The sequence below is a fragment of the Pelodiscus sinensis genome, chromosome 19 (assembly GCF_049634645.1).
Source record: "Pelodiscus sinensis isolate JC-2024 chromosome 19, ASM4963464v1, whole genome shotgun sequence".
NCBI classification, from domain to species: Eukaryota; Metazoa; Chordata; order Testudines; family Trionychidae; genus Pelodiscus; species Pelodiscus sinensis.
In genome coordinates this window covers 25,597,701-25,622,428 of record NC_134729.1, presented here as the reverse complement: position 1 = coordinate 25,622,428, position 24,728 = coordinate 25,597,701, and the positions used below count along the sequence as shown (strand labels likewise).

General features: G+C 61.0%; 1 protein-coding gene across 1 annotated transcript in view; it reads left to right on the top strand.

Moving 5' to 3' along the window:
- FBN3 (fibrillin 3) overlaps positions 1–24,728 on the top strand; it is a 169,618-nt gene that overhangs the window by 133,978 nt on the left and 10,912 nt on the right. The window contains exons 43-56 of the mRNA XM_075903143.1: positions 3,640–3,765; positions 6,123–6,248; positions 10,696–10,821; positions 11,006–11,122; positions 11,732–11,860; positions 13,895–14,014; positions 17,261–17,386; positions 17,743–17,895; positions 18,557–18,622; positions 19,955–20,080; positions 20,168–20,287; positions 20,716–20,838; positions 22,497–22,628; positions 23,475–23,600. Of these exons, the coding sequence (XP_075759258.1) occupies positions 3,640–3,765; positions 6,123–6,248; positions 10,696–10,821; positions 11,006–11,122; positions 11,732–11,860; positions 13,895–14,014; positions 17,261–17,386; positions 17,743–17,895; positions 18,557–18,622; positions 19,955–20,080; positions 20,168–20,287; positions 20,716–20,838; positions 22,497–22,628; positions 23,475–23,600 (1,716 nt within the window). The remainder of the gene's footprint in view (positions 1–3,639; positions 3,766–6,122; positions 6,249–10,695; positions 10,822–11,005; positions 11,123–11,731; positions 11,861–13,894; positions 14,015–17,260; positions 17,387–17,742; positions 17,896–18,556; positions 18,623–19,954; positions 20,081–20,167; positions 20,288–20,715; positions 20,839–22,496; positions 22,629–23,474; positions 23,601–24,728) is intronic.

Here is a 24,728-nt window from a genome sequence, read left to right as displayed (position 1 = left end):
TAGGAGGGTAATGTATGCATACCGCACTTGCTAATGAAGCCCGGGATTTGAATTTCCCGGGCTTCATTAGCATAAGCGGGGAGCCGCCATTTTTAAATCCCCGCTGCTTCGAACCCCGTGTAGCGCGGCTACACGGGGCTCGAACTAGGTAGTTCGGACTAGGGTGCCTATTCCGAACTACCGGTACACCTCGTTTCACGAGGAGTACCGGTAGTTCGGAATAGGACCCTAGTCCGAACTACCTAGTTCGAGCCCCGTGTAGCCGCGCTACACGGGGTTCGAAGCAGCGGGGATTTAAAAATGGCGGCTCCCCGCTTATGCTAATGAAGCCCGGGAAATTCAAATCCCGGGCTTCATTAGCAAGTGCGGTATGCATACATTACCCCGCTAGTTCGAACTAGCGGGGTAGTGTAGACATACCCCCAGCGAGTCAGCGGCTCTCAAGCGGCTCCCTCGCCCCTGCACAAGACGGGGGCCCGCCCAGAGCGGGGGCTGCAGGGGGTTCGGTGTGTTCCCCTCGGCAGCCGGTAACAGCGCCCCCTTCCTGCCGTTGTGCGGAGACGCAGGAGAGGAGCGAGAGGGGCCTGGGGACTGAGGGCAGCGCCGCGGGGCCGGGTGTGCGGGACTGAGGGCCACAGGCCACGTGGGAGCCCTGGGGTCCTGTGTGTTCCCCCTGCTGGCTCAGCTTAATTCTGTTCTTCTCCCACCCTCAGCGCCTTGTCGTGCGTCCCTCCATTCCCGCGCGGTTCTCGCTCCCTCCCTCCCACCCTCCCTCACTCTCCCAGGGCTGCAGCCTCGGGCTTTGTGTGCCATGGCCGGGCCAGTGGGAGACACACCCGGCCTGCCTCCCCGGCCCAGAGCCCGGCCCCGACACCCCCGCCCGGCCCGGCCTGCCTCCCCGGCCCAGAGCCCGGCCCCGACACCCCCGCCCGGCACGGCCTGCTTCCCCGGCCCAGAGCCCAGCCCCGACACCCCCGCCCGGCCCGGCCTGCCTCCCCGGCCCAGAGCCCGGCCCCGACACCCCCGCCCGGCCCGGCCTGCCTCCCCGGCCCAGAGCCCGACCCCGACACCCCCGCCCGGCCCGGCCTGCCTCCCCGGCCCAGAGCCCGACCCCGACACCCCCGCCCGGCCCGGCCTGCCTCCCCGGCCCAGAGCCCGGCCCCGACACCCCCGCCCGGCCCGGCCTGCCTCCCCGGCCCAGAGCCCGGCCCCGACACCCCCGCCCGGCCCGGCCTGCCTCCCCGGCCCAGAGCCCGACCCCGACACCCCCGCCCGGCCCGGCCTGCCTCCCCGGCCCAGAGCCCGACCCCGACACCCCCGCCCGGCCCGGCCTGCCTCCCCGGCCCAGAGCCCGGCCCCGACACCCCCGCCCGGCCCGGCCTGCCTCCCCGGCCCAGAGCCCGGCCCCGACACCCCCGCCCGGCCCAGCCCAGAGCCCCTGTGCTTGCCCCGACCTCGCCTCACAGCTCCCAGAGCCCCCCCTTCCCAGAGAGCCCAGGCATGGGAGGGGTCAGAGAAGAGCCTGGAAAACCTGCCCTCGGGGGGAACTTCAGGGCCCTGTCGCTTTAGCACGGCGAGGACAGGGCACGGGTGGAGCTGAGTCCGGGCGTCCGGCCTGGGGGCTCAGTCCGGCAGGGACAGGCCGAGCAGGGAGGTGGATACAGTCAGACGGGGGCGTAAGGAGCTAGTCAGAGCTTGTGACGGGCCGGGCTGGGTCTGGGCTCAGCTGAGGGCGCCGCTCAGGGCGAATTGCTCAAATTCGGGGCTCCTCACAGCCCCAGACTGAAGACCTTCCCAACTAGGCCACAAACCAGTCCCATCGAGTGCTCCAGCCGCCTGCTCGGCCAGCCAGAAGCCTCACGAGCAAAACCCTCTGACACCCCAGCTCTCTCTGCGCCCCAATCCGCCCCGGGCCGAACACACGGGTGAGGGGTTATAGGGCCCAATCTCACCCACCCCAACGGGTTCTTCCAGTCCCAAGAAACCAGCCACAAGTCCCGATCAATTGACACCCTAGACCTTACCCACAAATCACGCTGAGCCGATCCTTCAGAATCTAAAGGGTTATTACTAAGAGAAAGAAAAGCAGGAAAGTGAGGCTGTTAATGTATCGTACGTTACATGCAGCGAGTCTGCCAGTTCTCGACACAGGCTCTAGCAGAGATGTTACAGCTGCTGACTTAAAAATCTTTGGTGCACATCCTATGTCAGGATGGGTCCACAGTTCTTTCTGGCTCGCGGTTCCTTGCAAGGCTGCCTCTAGGTTCAAGAGCTGAGCTGAAGACGAAAATGGAGGCTGCCACGTGGCACTTCTATACCCCCTATGGCCTCTCCTTGGCTGCAGCAGGTCACCTGGTCAGCGGCCTATCCCTGTGTTCCCTGCTGGTAGCCCCTAGGTATCAGTCCCATTCCTGAGGTGTGTCTCTGACACTCGGAGATCATTGTCCCTGGAGTCTTGCTCATTAGCTTATCCATTGGCTGAGCATTGCTCACCCATTGCTCAGCCACGAACCGAGACATTTCCAGTATTAACACAGAGTCCATGTTCATAACTTCACACATAGACATTATACAAGTACAGGAATGGCACGTACTGAACCAGTAGAAGGGAAGCTTTCGTTTGACACCTCACATGGCCCCTTCGTATCAACTCTTGGGGCAAACACCCGCCCGTGGGGGCAACAGTAGCTGGCTGCTCCCCTAAAATCCAGTAACATGACAGAGCCGGTAACTCTTGGGACAGCAGCCAGGGCCCCGCTGGGTTCCCACCGCTGGCCGCTTGTCCAGCACGCCGGGCTGGGGCTCAGATCTGCTACAGGCATTTGTGTCAGTTCACCCCTTGGGCCCCGTAAGGTTATGCCCAGATGCGCCCTGCAACAGCCACCCAAAGCCACATGCAAAATGAAGCAAGACTCTTCCGGAGCTCGTCAGTCGACACGTGTCACAGCCCAAACGTGCTGCCTCTCTGCAGCACACACACTCTTTTCCACACACATGTGCACACCCCTGCACACACACACACGTGCTTACACACCCACATGCTTACACACACACACGTGCAAACACTCTCCTCCACCCACATGCACACACGCTTCTGCACACACCCACACGCGTGCACATGCACACACACACACTCCTCCACATATGTGCGCACACACCCCTCCACACACGTGCACACACACTCTCCTCCCCACACACACCCCTCCACACACATGCACACACACTCTCCTCCCCACACACACCCCTCCACACACATGCACACACACTCTCCTCCCCACACACACCCCTCCACACACATGCACACACACAGCCTTCACCAGGAACAGGAACCTTGAGTTCAGGGAGCAGGACCCAGGACAGAAAAGCTCAAGAGGAGCAAGGGGCAGCCTCCCGCTCTGTGTTCTGGAGGAGGCCGCGATGCTCCCGTCTGGCAGCGGGGCTCAGGCCCGAGCGGAAAGGGAGGCGCCGAGGGAGGGGAGAGGGAGCCAGTCTCTGTAGCCAGGGAGAGTCCCGCACGGTGGCTATTCACAGCTGAGCTGGGGCCCTGCCGCCGCAGGGAGAGGACGGACGTCAGGCTCCTGACTCTCCTCCCCAGTCCGCCCCCCCCCCCATCACTGATGGGCCTTGGTCATTGGGCAGATATTGACGAGTGCAGCGAGATCCCTGCCATCTGCACCAACGGCGTCTGCATCAACCAGATCGGCTCCTTCCGCTGCGAGTGCCCCATCGGCTTCAGCTACAACAACATCCTGCTCATCTGCGAAGGTAACGGCCGGGGTCGCCCGGGCTCAGTCCCAGGGGCCACGCGGGCCGGGCCGGGCCAGGCAAACCAGGGGCTCACAGTCCCAGCGGCCACGCGGGCCGGGCCGGGCAAACCAGGGGCTCACATTCCTTCGGCCACGTGGGCCGGGCCGGGCTGGGCAAACCAGGGGCTCATAGTCCCAGCGGCCACGCAGGCCGGGCAAACCAGGGGCTCACAGTCCCAGCGGCCACGCGGGCCGGGCCAGGCAAACCAGGGGCTCACAGTCCCAGCGGCCACGCGGGCCGGGCCAGGCAAACCAGGGGCTCACAGTCCCAGCGGCCGGGCAGGCCAGGGGTTGCTGTGACACTATCGGGCAAGGTGCCGGAGGTCGCTGGGGTATCTGCTCTGCAGCCCACGCCCGGACTCCAGCACGGGTCGGAGCCCATAGCCCTGCCTCTGCCCACACACAACTCAGCCCAAGAGCCCAGGGCCCGGCGGGGGGAGGCTCCAAGTCCCACGGTCACTCTGCAGTGTGGACACTGGTCAAGCTGCAGCCCCACCTCCGGAGGTCTGTGCGGTGCAGGGCGGAGGGACCTGGCTCCAGCGCCACGAGCTCCGGTTTGCAGTGCAGCGTGGACATGGATGTGGAAACCCATGTCCCAGCCAGGCTGGAACAGCCATGGGGAACCTCCCCGTCCTCCCCCCCACCTCTCGCCTGCAGGAGGCCCCATCCTCAACGCCCCGGGAGCCGCAGGCCGCTGGCTCGCAGCCTTCAGGAAGCTCGGGTAGGGGGCGGGGCGGGGCGGGAGGAGGTGAGGTGGGGGTGGAGTCGGAGCAGAGCAGGGGCTTGTGCTCTGTGGGGTCTGTAGACAGCACAGCCACAGTGCGGGAGCCCTGCCAGCAGAACCCCTGGTGGAGATGCCGCCCACAGCCAGTTTCTGTCACTGTGGAGAGGCTGCCCCTCCGAGTGACAGTAGCGGGGTTGTGGGAAGCGTTCTTCCGCCAACATAGCTGGATCTACCCCCGGGCGCCGTAGCTATGGCAACTGGAAGTTTTAAGTGTCGACCAGGCAACCGTGTTCGTTCTTGAGATCTTTCCTTTTTCACTTCCCACAATGTTTAGAAATAGCTTCTGAGCCGAATCCCACCCAAACCACATTTCTTATTTCAAACCCCAGAAATGGGGAAAATAAATTGTAAAAGGCCCATTTTGATTCAAACATTTTTGAGAAAATGAAATGAAAACAATTTTGCCATTTAAAAAAATTCTCTCTGTTTTGGGCTTTATCCAATTCTTCTATGGTGTCATTGTGATGCCAGGGTCTCGCACACCCTGCACGGTCAGTCAGTGGTTTGGTTGCTCTGGTGTTCCCGTGGTGACTGACACCAGAGTCTTGCACACCCTGCACGGTCAGTCAGTGGTTTGGTTGCTCTGGTGTTCCCGTGGTGACTGACACCAGAGTCTTGCACACCCTGCACGGTCAGTCAGTGGTTTGGTTGCTCTGGTGTTCCCGTGGTGACTGACACCAGAGTCTTGCACACCCTGCACAGTCAGTCAGTGGTTTGGCTGCTCTGGTGTTCCTGTGGTGACTGACACCAGAGTCTCGCACACCCTGCACGGTCAGTCAGTGGTTTGGCTGCTCTGGTGTTCCCGTGGTGACTGACACCAGAGTCTCGCACACCCTGCACAGTCAGTCAGTGGTTTGGCTGCTCTGGTGTTCCCGTGGTGACTGACACCAGAGTCTCGCACACCCTGCACAGTCAGTCAGTGGTTTGGTTGCTCTGGTGTTCCTGTGGTGACGTGGTGACTGACACCAGAGTCTCGCACACCCTGCACAGTCAGTCAGTGGTTTGGTTGCTCTGGTGTTCCCGTGGTGACGTGGTGACTGACACCAGAGTCTCGCACACCCTGCACGGTCAGTCAGTGGTTTGGTTGCTCTGGTGTTCCCGTGGTGACTGACACCAGAGTCTTGCACACCCTGCACAGTCAGTCAGTGGTTTGGCTGCTCTGGTGTTCCTGTGGTGACTGACACCAGAGTCTCGCACACCCTGCACGGTCAGTCAGTGGTTTGGCTGCTCTGGTGTTCCCGTGGTGACTGACACCAGAGTCTCGCACACCCTGCACAGTCAGTCAGTGGTTTGGTTGCTCTGGTGTTCCTGTGGTGACGTGGTGACTGACACCAGAGTCTCGCACACCCTGCACGGTCAGTCAGTGGTTTGGCTGCTCTGGTGTTCCCGTGGTGACTGACACCAGAGTCTCGCACACCCTGCACGGTCAGTCAGTGGTTTGGTTGCTCTGGTGTTCCCGTGGTGACGTGGTGACTGACACCAGAGTCTCGCACACCCTGCACGGTCAGTCAGTGGTTTCTTTCTCCCTGCAGACATTGATGAGTGCAGCAGCGGGGAGAACCTCTGCCAGCGTAATGCCGATTGCATCAACATCCCGGGCAGTTACAGGTGCGAATGCTCAACCGGATACAAGCTGTCACCTAGCGGAGCCTGCGTGGGTAAGAGGGGCGCTCTTGACTACCTATAGCAGAGGCAATGCACATGGGCCCAGAGCTGCCAGCAAGCGATGGGCGCTAGGACTCCTCACCCCATCTCCTGTCGCGAAGGGCTCATGCCAGGGGCTGGCGGGAGGGGAACAGGGAGCCCCCCATTGTTCTCATGGGAGACTCGGGTTCTTCTCCAATGTGCTGCCCCTCAGGGGCCCTGAGGTCAGGGGTCAAGGCAGGAATGTGGCTCGGGCACCTCAGAAAGGCGAGTGCATGTGCAGGATGACGGAACATCCCTGCCCCTGTTGCTGGGTGCATAGGGGAGCCCAACGTCCACTGCCCGTCTGCGCCACTGCTTGTCCCGGGCCGCGGAGCAGCAGACACGCCCCTTTCCTAGGCCCGCAGCGTTTCTCAGCACCACATGGACTGTGCGTGAGACCAGCTTGCCGTCTGATTCTTCTGCACGCCCTCAGGTCCACATGCTGACAAACGGCTGTATCTCCTGGGCGCTGCTGGAGCAGATTTGAGGTTGTCTGAGCAAGGGGTTCCCAAGCTACTGCTAACAAAATGTTCCAGCTCTTACTCCAGCCCTGGTCCCCTCCCAACAGGCTCGTCTGGTCGGGGGTGACTACAGGCCTGGCCCTTTGGGGGAGCGTTGTGTTTAAAATGATCCTACCTGAAAGTAGGAATAAGAGATCCTCCGGAAAAGGGCTTTATTCCGGAGGATCGCGCCAGTCTAGACGCTCTTTTCCGGCTTTTCCCCAAGCTGGAAAAAAAGCGGCGGCCATGTTTATTTAAATCCCGCAGGGGGATATTTAAATCCCCCGTGGATTTCCCTATTCTGACTGCCTGCTTTGCATGCCTCTTCCGGAATTAGGGGCCAGTCTGGACATAGCCCTAGCGAGTAGAATAGCAGGAATTGAAAGGCTCTCGAGAGCAGAAGCCTTGGGCCAAAGAGATTGTGGTGCGTGCCCCCCCTTTTCCTGAGCAATGGAACTGCTTGTGCTCAACGGTCTTGCTGAGCTTTGGGATCTGGCCCTGTTCTAAGATCCGGCCACGCCAGCCTAGGGGCCCCAGAACACTCTCCCCTGTCCAAGGGGTCCCTCATGACAAATAGCCACAGAGAACAAGCCCCCGAGAGCTCCCACCTGTCGTCTCCCCCTCCAAAGCACTGGGGTTCCTTGGAAAAGGGGCCAAAGGAAATGTCAGATAATAGGGCGCTATAATGGGGTGGCACTCACTTCCGGCCAGCACCCCCACCCTGTCTAAGTGTGCACCCCTGCACGGCCTAAGCCTTTTCGGCCACTCCGGCAGAGGCACACCCCTGTGCGAATCAGAGCCCCGTCTTGGTGCCCTCTGTTAGCGTCCCTCGTAGTGCGTTGCCCACGCTGGTCGAGAGCAGCGCCTCCAGGTCTTCTCCCTGAGGGTATGTCTACACTACAAAGTTAGTTCGAACTAACGGACGTTAGTTCGAACTAACTTTAATAGGCGCTACACTAGCGCTCCGTTAGTTCGAATTTAATGCGAACTAGCGGAGTGCTTAGTTCGAACTAGGTAAACCTCATTCCACGAGGATTAAGCCTAGTTCGAACTAGCTAGTTCGAATTAAGGGCTGTGTAGCCCCTTAATTCGAACTAGTGGGAGGCTAGCCCTCCCCAGCTTTCCCTGGTGGCCACTCTGGCCAACACCAGGGAAACTCTACTGCCCCCCTCCCGGCCCCGGACCTCTTAAAGGGGCACGGGCTGGCTACGGTGCCCGTGCCAGGTGCAAGCCTGCCAGCACCCAGCCAGCAGACCCTGCACCTGGCACGGATTGAGCCACCCACCCGATGCCCCCCAGCCCTCCCCCTCGTCCCAGGACCAGGCTGGCAGCTCCCGGGAGCTTGCCCGGGACCGCAAGAGGCGGGCACCTGCCTGGGCTAGTGCAGACATCGTGGACCTCGTCCACGATCTCTGCACTAGGCACAGGAAAGTGGCCAGCTTGGGCAGGAGAGCTGCCAGCCTGGCCACCCAGGAGCAGGTGTGCAAGAGAATCAAGGGGGTCCACTGAGACCCCCGACCCTGAGCCCTGAGCTTACAATGGCCGTACTGGGTCAGACCAAAGGTCCATCTAGCCCAGTAGCCTGTCTGCCAACAGTGGCCAACCCTAGGGACCCTGGAGAGGAAGGACCAACGACAGTGACCAAGCCATTTGTCTCGTGCCATCCCTCTCCAGCCTTCCACAAACCTTGGGCAGGGACACCACTCCTACCCCCTGGCTAATACCACTCCATGGACCCAACCTCCATGACTTGATCTCACTTCCCTTTAAACTCTGTTCTAGTTGTAGCCTTCACAGCCTCCTGCAGCAAGGAGTTCCACAGGTTGACTCTTTGCTTTGTGAAGAACTTTCTGTTACTAGTTTGAAGCCTGCTACCCATTCCTTTCCTTTGGTGTCCTCTAGTCCTTCTTTATGGGAACTAATGAAGAACTTTTCTGTATGCACCCTCTCCACCCCACTTCTGCTTTTAGAGACCTCTATCCTGTCCCCCCTCCATCTCCTCTTTTCTAAGCTGAAAAGTCCCAGTCTCTTTAGCCTCTCTTCATATGGGACCTGTTCCTAACCCCTGATCATTTTAGTTGCCCTCCCCTCTCCCAGCCTCTCTCTTCCCCTCTCCCACCTCCTTTTCCTAGTCTCCCCCAGTTTTGTTCAATAAAGACAGATTCCATTTTGGAAGACACGTTATCTTTATTTTGTACATCAAGAAGAGGGGCTAGGGAAGGGTAAGTGGAAGGAGGTGAGGGAGGAATGGGGCACAAGCCCCCGATGGGGAGGACTGGGCTGGCTCTGCGGGCTTCTGGGGGTGGAAGCTCTCCTGCAGCCCCCCAATTGCCCCCTCTCTCCTGATGGCAGCCTGCGGCAAGTGCAGCCGGGCTGATGGCCGAGTGCTGTGATGTGCCCAGTGTGGGTACTCCGGGCACTCCAAGCCAGGACTACTTTGCAAGCGGGGCACCCCTGAGAACTGTCTGTCCGGGGTGGGGATCAGGACCCTTTTAAGCGCAGCCCTCGGCTAGCCTGAGACAGCATCTCCACGCTCTAAGTCCTCCTCTGATGCCCTGCCGGCACTGCTTCCGGCCATCCTTAAGCCCGGTTCAGGGTCCACTTAATGTGGACACGCTAGTTCAAATTTGCTAATTCGAACTAGTTTTTAGTTCTAGATGCGTTAGTTCGAATTATCTTAGTTCGAATTAACTAATTCGAACTAAGTTAGTTCAAATTAGCGCTGTAGTGTAGACGTACCCTGAGACAGCTTCCTCGCTCCTACCTTAGGACTTGGATCTCCGGCCACAATAGCTCCCATGCGGAGCTCTCCATGGTGCTGCTGACTTCACCTTCCCAGGGTTCCAGAGGCACTGAGCTGATGCTGGTTCTGCAGCTTCTTATAGGTCTTCCTGGCCCCGGATTGGCTGGTTTCACTGCAGCCAGTCTAGCTTCCTTGGAAGACTTCTCTATGGTTCCTTTTTTGGGACAGGGTGTGACAAGTCCACAAGCCTCCAGCAGGGGCATCGGGGCCTGGCCCAGCCCTTTGCAGTCACATTTAATTACATGGCTCTCATTTAGACCAGTCATAGCAAACCTGAAATGATAGTGTCTCCCTCTCCTACCACAAACTGCTGTAGAGAACCCAAGCCGTCCACCGGCTATCACGGCCGTTTCAGTGAGACTCTGGCGCGGCAGACAGAATTTTAATAGGCCCTCTTTTGCCTTTTAAAATTGAAGCCCTTTTGCAACATGAACTAAACTGGTGCCAGCCGCCCCTCCCCCCACATGGCTTTACCACAAGAGGTTCCTGGGGGGCCATTTGGACAAGGGGTTCCCCCACATAGCCCCGCGGAGAAGGAGCTGATTTCGAAGTCAGATTGCTCCCGAGCTCCCCTGCCCGGCACCTTTGGGGAAGGTGGGAGAAGCGGGCACCTCGGGGTGAATTGAGCGATTGTGTCGGGGTGTGCTCCGTCCCCATGTTGACTGGTTACCTCTCGCCTCAGGACGGGCCGCAGAGACAACGTTTCTAAACACTGTCAGTGGCTCTTTCTTGGGGCGGCAGGTCCTGGGCCCACAGGGGAGAGGCAGGTCTTGACTTAGCCCTACATGGAGCACAAAATCTAGTCCAAGGAGTGACTGTAGCAGGACCTCTCAAGAACAGGGACCATAATGCACTTAAATGTAACCTCCTTAAGGAGGGAACCTCCCAAAGAAGCCTCCCGCCCCAGTACCACTTACCTTAAAAAAGGGGACTAGCACAAAAAGGAGGACGCTAGCTGAAGAGAAAAGAAAAAGAACAGCCACAGAGTGAAATGGCTGCAGGCCGCATGGAAACAGAACAGAGGCTCAGACTCCCAGAAGGTTTGAGGTGGAGAGGGTATCTGTCCCCACCTTGGCTGGTGTCTCCTCTTCACGGCTTTCTGGGTTCTTCTTGTAGGTCGCAATGAATGCCAGGAAATCCCCAACGTCTGCAGCCACGGGGACTGTGTGGACACCGTGGGCAGCTACATCTGCATCTGCCACAACGGGTTCAAGGCCACAGGAGAGCAGACCATGTGCATGGGTCAGTGCATGCCGTGGACTTAAGCCCTTTCCAAAGGGAAGGAGAGCTCTTTGGGCCCCTGGGTGGGTTTGCAGGGGGAGGACGGGCCATGGCACATCCCAGACAGAGCATCTCCTTGTCCCCTCATGGCACCAGGTGCCATCCCCTGGCCAGCCGCTGGTCTGAACCCCTCTTCCCTTCGCAGATATAGACGAATGCGACCGGCAGCCCTGTGGGAACGGCACCTGCAAGAATACAGTCGGCTCCTACAACTGCCTCTGCTTCCCAGGCTTTGAGCTGACGCACAATAATGACTGCATGGGTGAGAGACTCCGCACAATCACCGCTGTGAGATGGGTGTCACAGCCACTGCTGTTTGGGGGGTGGGTTAGCAGTCGTTCGCAGTTATGACTGTGAGGTTGTGAGGGTCAGTCAGGGTCATGGCTGTACGGATGTGTAGGTTGGCTGGAAATACAGCCACAGCTGAATGGGCATGAGGGTCAAAGGTCACATAGTCATTGCTGTGAGGGTGTAAGGGTCAGGTGGCACATTGTGATGGTTGTGTGAGTATGAGTGTTGGGTGTCACACATAATCACAGCTGTGTAGATTGGGTGTCGTAGGTACAGCTGTGGGAAGGGTGAGCGCCGGTGTCTCACAGTCACAACTGTGGGGGGTGAGGGCCGGGTGTCTTACATTCACAGCTGTAGCATGTGAGAGCTGGGTGTCTCACAGTCACAGCTGTAGGGGGTGAGCACCGGCTGTTTCACAGTCACATCTGTAGGGGGTGAGCGCTGGGTGTCTCACAGTCACAGCCGTAGGAGGTGAGCGCCGGCTGTTTCACAGTCACAGCTGTGGGAAGGGTGAGCGCCTGGTGTCTCACAGTCACCCTGTGGGTTTGTCCGACTGTGCTTCTCTCTCCTGTCCCTGCAGACATTGACGAGTGCTCGTCCCTGGGGGGGCAGGTGTGCCGGAACGGCCAGTGTATAAACAGCATCGGCTCCTTCCAGTGCCTGTGCCAGGAGGGGTACGACCTGAGCCTGGATGGGAAGAACTGTGTGGGTGAGTGCCTGGCAGCGTGTTCCCACCATGCCCGCCTCTGCTGGCCCTTCCCTGCAGCCGCTCCTCCTCCAGGCACGAGACCCTGCTTGGCTCAGCCCTGGCTGTGGGACCAGGGTCCCAGCAGGGGGAGAGCCAGGGCTGGGCTGGGCGGTGCTGACGCGAGCTGCAGACACCTGGCTCCCGGGCAGTGCCCGGCTGAGGTGATCGAGCGGGTCACTGCTGCCCACCTGGTCCAGGAACCAGCGGCGCCAACTTGAAAATATTGAAACCCAGACACTCCCCTGCTCCGCCCCTTCCCTCCCAGGTTCCCCCCAGGCCCCGCCTCTTCCCTCAAGGCCCCATCACTCGCTGCTTTTCCCTTCCCATCCACCCCCCAGCCCGGGTCAGGAGGGACTTGCCTGTGGAGCTGATTCGGGTAGCAGGTGGCCCTAACGGAGCCTCCCTGCCTCCCCTGCCCAGAGTAACCAGGCTCTGCCCAGACCCTGCCAGGCCCCTGGTCCAGTCCCGGCCCTGTGCCTTGCAGCCAGCGCTTTGCTCGAGGTGCGTCGTGCCCCAAGGGGAGCTGGGCTGGCTGCAGAATCCCCTCTTGGGCCTGATCGGAGCCAGGGCCCGGCCCTGCACCCTCAGCCATGGCTCCGCCTCTGCCTGCGCGACCCCCTCCCACCCCGGCACCTGCCCCGTTCCACCCCCCAGTCGTCCTGGCTGCACGTGGGCCTGGCGCCCACACCGGCCAGGGTCCTATTCAGCAGCAGAGACCAGGGCCCAGGAGCCCTCTGGCGGGGCAGGTCGCTTGGGGCAGAGATGAAGGTGGCTCAGGCGGTGCCCTGGGTCCCAAGGCCCAGCTAGTGGAGGTGTTGTTGCCATGGTAGCCAGCAGGCACGGGTGCTGAGCTGTTTGTGGGGCAGCAACATGCGAGGATGACATGTCCCAGCCCCTTCTGTCTGTGCCGGCGGCTCCCAGCCCCAGCCCCGGGCATTCCCACAGCAGCCGGGAGCACGAGGCCCAGGGGAGGAGCTGGGAGCACGGGGCCCAGAGGGGCCCAGGGGAGGAGCCGGGAGCACGAGGCCCAGGGGAGGAGCCGGGAGCACGGGGGTCCAAGGGAGGGCCGGGAGCACGGGGCCCAGAGGGGCCCAGGGGAGGAGCCGGGAGCACGAGGCCCAGGGGAGGAGCCGGGAGCACGGGGGTCCAAGGGAGGGCCGGGAGCACGGGGCCCAGAGGGGCCCAGGGGAGGAGCCGGGAGCACGAGGCCCAGGGGAGGAGCCGGGAGCACGGGGCCCAGGGGAGGAGCCGGGAGCACGGGGCCCAGAGGGGCCCAGGGGAGGAGCCGGGAGCACGAGGCCCCGGGGAGGAGCCAGGAGCACGGGGCCCAGGGGAGGAGCCGGGAGCACGGGGCCCAGGGGAGGAGCCGGGAGCACAGGGGTCCAGGGGAGGAGCCGGGAGCACAGGGGTCCAGGGGAGGAGCCGGGAGCACGGGGTCCAGAGGGGCCATGGGGAGGAGCCAGGAGCACGGGGCCCAGAGGGGCCCAGGGGAGGAGCCGGGAGCACGGGGTCCAGAGGGGCCATGGGGAGGAGCCAGAAGCACGGGGCCCAGAGGGGCCCAGGGGAGGAGCCGGGAGCACGAGGCCCCGGGGAGGAGCCAGGAGCACGGGGCCCAGGGGAGGAGCCGGGAGCACGGGGCCCAGGGGAGGAGCCGGGAGCACAGGGGTCCAGGGGAGGAGCCGGGAGCACGGGGTCCAGAGGGGCCATGGGGAGGAGCCAGGAGCACGGGGCCCAGAGGGGCCCAGGGGAGGAGCCGGGAGCACGGGGTCCAGGGGAGGAGCCGGGAGCACGGGGTCCAGAGGGGCCCAGGGGAGGAGCCAGGAGCACGGGGCCCAGAGGGGCCCAGGGGAGGAGCCGGGAGCACGGGGCCCAGAGGGGCCCAGGGGAGCAGTGGGGCCTTCTCAGGCGCTCCCCCTGCTACTCCTGTGGGGGCCCTGTCCAGGAAGCTTCGCAGGGCACAGCAGCCAGAGTCCAGCCCCTCTTGCGTCCTTGCAGACATCAACGAGTGTGTGAGCCTGCCGGGTACCTGCTTCCCGGGCACGTGTCAGAACCTGGAAGGCTCTTTCCGCTGCATCTGCCCCCCGGGCTACGAAGTGCAGAATGACAACTGCATCGGTAAGGCTGGGTCCTCCATCCTGCCGCCAGCTGGGCCAGGCTCCTACACATGCTCCTCTCCAAAGCAGGAGCAGCCGGCTGGCCAGGGACTGAGGCTTCGCTCCTGTCTTGTCAGTTTCACCCTTGCTAAGGGGATCTTTGTAACTGTGTAATTAACTGCCTAGCCTGTGTGGAGAGAATCAGTCCAGCCTAGCTGCGGGTCATAGGCCCCACACTGTGAACAGCTCATAGACTCATAGACTTTAAGGTCAGAAGGGACCATTATGATCATCGAGTCTGACCCCCTGCACAGTGCAGGCCACAGAATCTCACCCACCCACTGCTAGAATAATCCTCTCACCTATATCTCAGATATTGAAGTCCTTGAAACGATGGTTCAAAGACCCCAAGATGCAGAGAATCCTCCTGCTAGTGACCCGTGCCCCATGCTACATAGGAAGGCAAAAAACCTCCAGGGCCTCTGCCAATCTACCCTGGAGGAAAATTCCTTCCCGACCCCAAATATGGCGATCAGCTAAACCCTGAGCATGTGAGCAAGACTCACCAACCAGACACCCAGAAAAAGTTCTCTATAGCAACTCCTGTCTTCCCACCATTGGCCTATTTACCACTGATAGTGAAAGGTCTATTGATTGCCAAGATCATGTTACCTCATCAAACCATCCCCTTCATAAGCCCATCTAGCTTTATCTTGAAGCCAGATAGGTCTTTTGCCCCCACTGCTTCCCTTGGAAGGCTGTTCCAGAACTTCACTCCTCTGATGGTTAGAAACCTTCATCTAAGTTCTAGTCTAAATTTCCTACTAGCCAGCTTATATCCATTTGTTCTTGTGTCCACATTGGTATTGAGCTTAAATAATTCCTCTCCCCCCCCTGGCATTTATCCCTCTGATAGGGTATGTCTACAGTACCACCCTAGTTCGAACTAGGGTGGTAATGTAGGCAACCGGAGTTGCAAATGAAGCCCGGGATTTGAATTTCCCGGGCTTCATTTGCATAAAGCCGGGCGCCGCCATTTTTAAATGTCCGCTAGTGCGGACTCTGTGCCGCGCGGCTACACGCAGCACGGACTAGGTAGTTTGGACTAGGGTTCCTAGTCCGAACTATCATTACTCGGTGAAACGAGGAGTAACGGTAGTTCGAACTAGGGTGGTAGTGTAGACATACCCTCATATATTTAAAGAGAGCAATCATATCTCCCCTCAGCCTTCTTTTGGTTAAGGTAAACAAGCCAAGCTCCTTGAGTCTCCTTTCCTAAGACAGGTTTTCCATTCCTCAGATCATCCTAGTGGCCCTTCTTTGTGCCTGTTCCAGTTTGAATTCATCCTTCTTAAACATGGGAGACCAGAACTGCACACAGTATTCCAAATGGGGTCTCACCAATGCCTTGTATAACGGCACTAACACCTCCTTATCCCTACTGAAAATACCTCGCCTAATGCATCCCAAGACCGTATTAGCCTTTTTCACAGCCATATCACAAAGGCGGCTCATAGTCATCCTGTGATCAACCAGGACTCCGGGGTCCTTCTCCTCTTCCGTTACTTCTAACTGATGTCCCCCCAGCTTATAACTAAAATTCTTGTTATTAATCCCTAAATGCATAACCATACATTTCTCACTATTAAATTTCATCCTATTGCTATTACTGCAATTTACAAGATCATCCAGATCTTCCTGTATGATATCCCAATCCTTTTCTGAATTTGCCAACTTTGTGTCATCCGCAAACTTTATTAGTACACTCCCACTTTTAGTATCGAGGTCAGTAATAAAAAGATTAAATAATAATGGTCCCAGAACTGATCCCTGAGGAACTCCACTAGTAACCTCTCTCCAGCCTGACAGCTCATCTTTCAGTATGACTCGCTGTAGTCTCCCTTTAACCAGTTCCTTATCCACCTCTCCATTTTCATATTGATCCCCATCTTTTCCAATTTAACCAATAATTCCCCAAGTACTGTATCAAATGCCTTACTAAAGTCGAGGTAGATTAGATCCACTCCATTTCCTTTATCTAAAAAAATTGTTACTTTCTCAAAGAAGGAGATCAGGTTGGTTTGGCACGATCTATCTTTTGTAAAACCATGTTGTAATTTGTCCCAATTGCCATTAACTTCAATGTCCCTAACTACTTTCTCCTTCAAAAATGTTTCCAAGACCTTGCATGCTACAGATGTCAAACTAACAGGCCTGTAGTTTGGCCCGGGTCACTTTTTTTCCCTTTCTTAAAAATCGGAACTATATTAGCAATTCTCCAGTGAAATGCTACAACCCCTGAGTTTAGAGATTTAAAAAATTTTGCAAATGGACTTTCAATTTCATGCGCCAGTTCCTTTAATATTCTTGGATGAAGATTATCTGGGCCCCCTGATTTACTCCCACTAAGATGTTCAAGTTTGGCTTCTACCTCGGATATGGTAATATCTACCTCCTTATCCTCAGTCCCATTTGTTAACTTACCATTATCCCTAAGCTCTTCATTAGCCTCATTCAAGACTGAAGCAAAGTATTTGTTTAGATATTGGGCCATGCCTAGATTATCCTTAACCTCCACTCCATCCTCAGTGATTAGCGGTCCCACTTCCTCTTTTTTTGTTTTCTTCCTATTTATATGGCTATAAAACCTTTTACTATTGGTTTGAATTCCCTTTGCAAGGTCCAACTCTACCTGACTTTTAGCCTCTCTCACTTTGTCCCTACATGCTCTAACCTCAAGAAGGGAGCTTTCTTTGCTGATCCCTCCCATCTTCCACCCCTTATATGCTTTCTGCTTTTTCTTAATCACCTCCCTGAGATTCTTGCTCATGCAGCTTGGTCTAACACACCTGTCTATACATTTTTCCTCTTTCTTGGGATACAGGCTTCTGACAGCTTCTGCAACTTTAACTTAAAACAGCTAGTGGGGATTCCCTGTCAATACAAGCTGCAGGGACCTTGGCTTTGGAGGAGGCTGAGAGCTGTCGCATGCATAGGCACCTAGGGCAGCTCTGGCTTTGCTCACTGCTCTGTTCCCAGCACTGGGCCCCTGGGGCAGTGGGTGCAGCAGGGGAGATGGGCTGTGGGGCCTGACTCAAACTGAGGCGTGGGAGGTGGATGTGACCAGACCAGCATGCTCCCAGTGGAAGCCCCCAGAGACAGGCCTGCCCTCCTGCGGGATGACCCCTTGGCTCAGCAGGGCCCGGGCCCTTCCTTCTTGCCGAGATCCCTGCCTGGTCCGTGTCTAGCCCCTCTGCCCTGCTTCCAGATATCAACGAGTGTGAGGAGGAGCCCAACATCTGCCTCTTCGGCACCTGCACCAACACCCCCGGCAGCTTCCAGTGCATCTGCCCCCCGGGCTTCGTTCTGTCGGACAACGGCCGCAGGTGCTTCGGTGAGTGCCGGGGGAGGAGCTGAGGTGGGAATCCCAGGGCCCCCGCTGCCATCGGCTGCCGATGTGCCGGGAGCAGGAGAGCCCCAGAGAGCACTGACCCCAGAGCACGCCCGATGGGGCATTTGCCCGGCTCTGACCCCTCGGGGGCACATCTCTGCTGGGAGCTGCTCCCCATCCCCAGGCCGGCGTTGCTTGTCTCGCAGGGGCTGCTGCTTGCAGAGGGAGCCACATGTGCGGGGTCAGGGCCCGGCTCTGCTCCCGCTGTTGTCAGCCATCGTCACTTACACGTGTGCCACCTGTCACCGGGAGGTCTCACACCCGCCCTGGACGCCTGTAATTCTCTCCTCCTGCTGCAGACACCCGACAGAGCTTCTGCTTTACCCGCTTCGACAACGGCAAGTGCTCCGTCCCCAAGGCCTTCAACACCACCAAGGCCCGGTGCTGCTGCAGCAAGATGCCTGGAGAGGGCTGGGGGGACCCCTGCGAGCTGTGCCCCCAGGAGGGGAACGGTAGGTGCCCCAGCCCTTTGGGCCCTCAGGAAGTGGGGAGCCACCGTGCAGCCCATGGCAGGGCCCCACGGCAGCGGTTCTCATGCACAGAGCTCTTCTGGGGTGCAGCGCCCCCGGGGTTGGCCTGGTTGTACCGGGCGACGTGCGAGGCCCGAGCGACACCAGTGCAAACTGAAGAGTCGCACAAGGGCGCGTGCACAGGCCCGTGCAGGGGCTCTGGCCCAGCGATTGGTTGGCAGCGCAGGGCGCACAGAGGAAGTCAGCGCTCTCCGTAGCTGGGTATTCCTGGGTCTGCTTTTGCACACAAGGCCTTGTCCCGGGCAGCGGCCCTCGGGGGGCACATGACAGATCGGCCCGGGAAGGCTGAGCCCCGCAGGGCGTCGCAGCGTTCTTGGGTCCCAGCAGAGCGGACGCGTTCTCTGCCAGGTGCCCCGCAGCGGCCGGAGCCGGGTGCTGGGCTCCGCGACAGGCTTTGACCCGTCGCTGCAGCCCCGTGTGGCTCCGGTTCCAGAGGGGAGCAGTTCACTCTCCTGCATGCGTCCAGGCACCAACAAACCCAGCAGAAGGGGGGTGCTGTCCCTTTCCAGCCGGCTCTCCCCCGCACCCCTTCTCCAGCTGACGGGAGCTGCGGCCAGCACCTCTCATTTTCCTCCTGCTCCAGTTGCCTTCCAGGAGCTGTGCCCATACGGCCACGGGGCCATCCCCGGCCCAGGCGATACCCGCGAAGGTGAGCTCCCGCTGCAGGACACAGCATGGCCCCTGCCAGTGGTGGAGAGGGCCAGGGTGGGGTGCTGGGCCAAGGTCTCCGACCAAGCTAGTTTGGACAGTCAGTGCTGAGCTCTGGTGCCGGGTGCCCAGGGTGCTGGTGCATGAAGGAGACAGGTCCTCCAAGCACTGGTGGCTGGGGGGGAAGCTCTTAGAACATTGGCCGCCTGGGAGGACAGGCCTTAAGGTCGCTGGCCGCCTGGGGGGATGGCCCCTAAATCCCTGGCCGCCTGGGGGGGGACGGGCCCTAAGATCACTGGCCACCGGGGGGGACGGGCCCTTAGGTCGCTGGCTGCCTGGGGGGACGGGCCCTAAGATCGCTGGCCGCCTGGGGGGGACGGGCCCTAAATCACTGGCCGCCTGGGGGGGGATGGGCCCTAAGATTGCTGGCCACTGGGGGGGGGGGGGCCCTTAGGTCGCTGGCTGCCTGGGGGGATGGGCCCTAAGATTGCTGGCCGCCTGGGGGGGACGGGCCCTAAATCACTGGCCGCCTGGGGGGGACGGGCCCTAAATCACTGGCCGCCTGGGGGGGACGGGCCCTAAATCACTGGCCGCCTGGGGGGGACGGGCCCTAAGATCGCTGGCCACCGGGGGGGACGGGCCCTAAGGTTGCTGGCCGCCTGGGGGGGACGGGCCCTAAATCACTGGCCGCCTGGGGGGGGACGGGCCCTAAGATCGCTGGCCACCGGGGGGGACGGGCCCTAAGGTTGCTGGCCGCCTGGGGGGGACGGGCCCTAAGATCGCTGGCCACCGGGGGGGACGGGCCCTAAGGTTGCTGGCCGCCTGGGGGGGACGGGCCCTAAATCACTGGCCGCCTGGGGGGGGACGGGCCCTAAGATCGCTGCCCACCGGGGGGGGGGACGGGCCCTAAGGTCGCTGGCCGCCTGGGGGGGACGGGCCCTAAATCACTGGCCGCCTGGGGGGGGACGGGCCCTAAGATCGCTGCCCACCGGGGGGGGGGGGACGGGCCCTAAGGTCGCTGCCCACCGGGGGGGACGGGCCCTAAATCACTGGCCGTCGGGCGAGAACAGGCCTGCCAAGTGCTGGAGCATGGAGGGGCTCGGCGCTGGCTGGCAGAGGGGGCAGGGGAGGGTCTCAGTGCTGGCGGCTCACACCCGCAGGCCTCCCATGGACTGGGGCGGTGCCAGGCTGCCCCCTGTGGTCCTCCCTCCCTTTTCGCTCAGACCCTCCCTGGTGCCAGGGGGGCGGCCCAGCGACTGGCCCGATGGGGGCTGCGAGTGCCCCCCGGTCCCAGGGCAGGGCCCTTCTCAGCCGCTCTCGGTGTCCCCGGCAGACGTGAACGAGTGCGCCGAGAACCTGGGCATCTGCATCAACGGGGCTTGTATCAACACCGACGGCTCCTTCCGCTGCGAGTGCCCCTTCGGCTACCACCTGGACTACACCGGCGTCAACTGCGTGGGTGAGCGTCCGGCCGGGGGGCCGCGGCTCGGGGGGGTGGGCGCCAAGTCAGGCCGGGCTCTGGCTAACGCCGTTCCCGCCCGCCCAGATACCGACGAGTGCTCCATCGGCAACCCCTGTGGCAACGGGACCTGCAGCAACGTGGTGGGAGGCTTCGAGTGCACCTGCAGCGAGGGCTTCGAGCCGGGCCCCATGATGACCTGCGAAGGTAACGGGGGCCCAGGCCTGTCCGGGGGGGCCCCAGAGCCGTCCGCGCAGGAAGGGGGAGTCTGGCATCTGGGCCTCCCATTCCCCTGCCCCCCGGCGGGATGTGGGGAGACCATTGGCCTGTTGGACGCACGAAAACGTCTTTCCTGGAAGGGCAGAGCCCTGAGCCCTCTGCAGGGCCAGGGCCACGTGGGTGGGGTGCCGGGCCACCTGTTCTCGCTGAGCCCTTGGGCAGCCCCGCGGAGCCAGGGTGACGCCCGGGTAGAGGAGCTCTGCCCTCCTGGCCAGCCTGGCAGGGGTTCGGGAGACACGGGCGCCCTTCTGCCAGTGCTCAGCACCTGCCCGCCGCAGCGCGGGGGGGGCCGGGCTGGACCCGGATTCAGGGGGGTCGTCGGGCCGGGGTCCAGCCTCATCGTCCCTGTTTGCCAGACATCAACGAGTGCGCGCAAAACGCCCTGCTCTGCGCCTTCCGCTGCATCAACTCCTTCGGCTCCTACGAGTGCACCTGCCCCTCGGGATACGCCCTGCGGGACGACCGGAGGATGTGCAGAGGTAGGGACGGCCGAGCTCCCGGCCCCGCCCTGCCCAGCGGGGAGCCCCAGCCCCTGAGCCCAGGTAGCGCGGGCTGGGGCCCTCGGCTGAGCTGCACCCGTCTCCTGGAGCAGGCACCTGGGCGCTGAGCGGGGGAGCTGTCTGCACGGCGGAGCCCCCGGCTGCCCCGCCGAGGTGTGGCCGGCTGGAGGCGGAGCCCTGGGAGCCCTGCACTGGCTGAGCCGTGTCCGTGCCATTCGGCCAGGCAGGTGCCCCACCAGGGCCTGCGGGGTTGGGGCCTTGACGTTCCAGGCCCCCCGGCTCCTCTCCACACCCCTGCCCCTCCCCAAGGCTGTGCGCAGTCACAGCTCTTCCCTGTGGCTGGCTGGCAGTCCTGCCCTGTGGTTGCAGCAGGAAACTGGCATGCGATCCCTGGCTCTGCCCCATGGCAGGTCACCAATCTGGGCCTCTGCTTTGCTCCTCGTCACGCTGGGAACAGAGCCCTTCCCAATCCCTGCCAGGAAGTGCCGAGGGGCTCGTTCCCTGAGGGGCTCGTTGGCCGAGGGGCTCGTTCCCTGAGGGGCTCGTTGACCGTGGGGCTCGTTCGCTGAGGGGCTCATTGGCCGAGGGGCTCGTTCCCTGAGGGGCTCGTTGGCCGCGGGGCTCGTTCGCTGAGGGGCTCGTTGGCCGCGGGGCTCGTTCGCTGAGGGGCTCATTGGCCGAGGGGCTCGTTCCCTGAGGAGCTCGTTCGCTGAGGGGCTCGTTTGCTGAGGGGCTCATTGGCCGAGGGGCTCGTTGGCCAAGGGGCTCGTTCGCTGAGGGGCTCGTTGGCCGAGGGGCTTGTTCGCTGAGGGGCTCATTCGCCGCGGGGCTCGTTGGCCACGGTGCTCATTCCCTGAGGGGCTCGTTCCCTAAGGAGCTCGTTCCCTGAGGGGCTCGTTCGCCGCGGGGCTTGTTCACCAAGGAGCTCATTGGCTGTGGGGCTCATTATCCAAGGGGCTCGTTCCCTGAGGGGCTCATTGGCCGCGCGGCTCGTTCGCCACGGGGCTCGTTCCCTACGTGGCTCGTTCGCTGGGGGGCTCGTTCGCTGAGGGGCTCGTTCGCTGGGGGGCTCGTTCTCTGGGGGGCTCGTTCGCTGAGGTGCTCGTTTGCTGAGGGGCTCATTGGCCGAGGGGCTTGTTCCCTACAGGGCTCGTTCCCTGAGGGGCTCGTTCACTGCGGGGCTTGTTCGCCAAGGAGCTCATTGGCTGTGGGGCTCATTGGCCACGCGGCTCGTTCGCCGCGGGGCTCGTTCCCTACGTGGCTCGTTTGCTGGGGGGCTCGTTCGCTGAGGGGCTTGTTGGCCGCAGGGCTCATTCGCTGGGGGGCTCGTTCGCTGGGGGGCTCGTTTTCTGAGGGGCTCGTTGGCCGCGGGGATCGTTCCCTACAGGCCTCGTTCGCTGAGGGGCTTGTTGGCCGCGCAGTTTGTTCGCTGGGGGGCTCGTTCTCTGGGGGGCTCTTTGGCCGCGCGGTTTGTTCGCTGGTGGGCTCGTTCTCTGGGGGGCTCGTTCTCTGAGGGGCTTGTTCACTGAGGGGCTCGTTCCCTACAGGGCTTGTTCCCTGAGGGGCTCGTTTTCTGAGGGGCTCGTTGGCCGCGGGGCTCACTCCCCCTGGGCTCATTCTCTGCGGGTTGCTTGCAGATCTGGATGAGTGCACTGAAGGCCTCCATGACTGCGAGTCTCGAGGGATGATGTGCAAGAACCTCATTGGTACCTTCATGTGCATCTGCCCCCCGGGGATGCAGCGCCGGCCGGATGGAGAGGGCTGTACAGGTACACGGCGCTGCAGGGAGAGAGGGGCATTAGCCACAGGGCCAGCTCCGTCCCTGCTCCCCCCGCCTGCCAGCCCTGGCCCCGTGCTCCGGGCCTGGCTCTTCCTATTGCAGCCATGCCCAAAGGCACGCTCGGGGGCTGGGCTGCGCATGGCACCAGCCCGGGGGCAGCCCCGGCCGCGTCCCGTCGTGGCCTTTCTCCAGGCTCTCTGGTCGCCCCGCACTGAGCAGGCTGACGGGGCCGCTCTGAGTTATGCTGAAGCCCACTGGCCAGCGCCGTGCGCCTCGTGCCGACAGAGGGAGCTTGTCGCTGCCCTCCGGGGTGCGGCGGAACAGCCAGGGGGCCAGTTGGCTGCCCAGCCCCTGGGCCCAGAGCAGGAGGTGGGCGATAGAGCTAGGAGCACGGGATTTGGGGATCCCCAGTGTGAAGATGCTGGGCACCCTAGTGCCCTCCTGAGCTTTGGGGGCAGCGGACTTGTTGGGCCCCTGCGCAAGGTGGGAAGGGGCTTGGCCCTGGCAGAAAGAGGTTGGGGCGAGGCTGGGGCCCCCCCGCCCTCAAAGCCTCCTGGGGTGCACCGCACGGTGCTCCAGCGGCAACTGTAGGGCCTGAGGCTCCAGCTGCTGCCTCTTCTGCAGCAGTGGCAGCTGGGTGCCCCCGGCCCTTTCGACGCGTCGGGCCCCAGGGCAACTGCTCCCCTTGCCCCTGCCCTGCTGGGCCTGCTGGGAGGGGTCTGCTGCTTTGGCCGGGTGTGGTGGCAGCTCCACCCTGCTCAGCAGTGGCCGCCGGCTCTCGGGCCCCCAAGTCTCTAGGCGGTCGGCAGCGAGTCTCCGCTTCCCTTCCTCCTAGACGAGAACGAGTGCCGCACCAAGCCGGGCATCTGCCCCAACGGCCGCTGCGTGAACACAGTGGGCAGCTACCGGTGTGACTGCAACGAAGGCTTCCAAGCCAGCACCTCGGGCACCGAATGCATCGGTAATGAACGGCACGGCTGGGAGCGGGGGGGCCTGTCTGGCCCTGGGTTTCGCCCATTGTTACGCCATTGTTCTCCTTGCGTGAAAGTCAACCCCAGATGGAGTTTGTCACATGAGCAACTCACCTGTCCAGGCACGACTCGGTAGGAGCCCTGGCCCCCGGCAGGTCTGAACAGTCACATTTTCATGTGCTCATCAGCTGTGGGCGGCCCCCGTGAGGTGCATTGTCAGTCAAGTGCTGCCGCTCACTCGCCTGCTGCCCTTTCAAATCGGTTGGCCCAGCCTCCTGTTGAGGTCTGTCCATATAAGCACAGAGCCAGTGGTCGTAGCTTCAGATACAAAACTGATACCTGCATATGAACGGCATAACCAGAATTGGTGACTCATCGGCTTCCTAGAGACCTCCCACTTGGCCTGCTTTGCACAAGATTTGTTGAAAACATAGAACAATGGTTGCAACAGTGTTTGATATGGTCACATTAGAGTCCAGTAATGTCACAGGTGTAGGCTGGAATTCGTCCCCTTAGCCTGGGATTCTCTTCTCTCATAGACCCATAGGGAGAGAAGAGACCATGTGGCTCATCTAGTCTAACCCCCTGAAAAAATGCAGGTTTGTTATATTTGAACCATCCAATACTCAATTGTTTACAGCTTCTAAGCTAGTTTCAGGTTTTCAAATTGCTCCTGCCCTTTTCTCTGCTCAGAGTACGTTGCTGTTCGGATGGCTGTGCCAAGGGCTAACTCACTTCACATGTCACTTCCGTGAAAGGTTTTCATCTGTAAACCCAATAATCAGCCTGTCTCTGACATTTTCATGCGCTTCATTCCCCAAATCACAGTTGTCAGCCAATGCATGCAGAGCTCTTGTACAACATTCAGCATCCCTCCTGGTTCTTGAATTCTCTGGTGAAGACATGCTCTTTCGTCAGCCACGAAATCTGCATCGAACGGCCAGAACCATCCATAGTCACCTCCGGGACTGTCTTCAATACAGTCAAGAGATTTAAAGTTACGCTGTAACCTGCTTCGCCGTCCCATTCATTCACGAAAACACCTGTCCAGGCTGTTCCCCACTCTGGCACGATGAATGCAGAAGTGGAGGGCCCGCAAAAGCACCCTGAAACCTGAT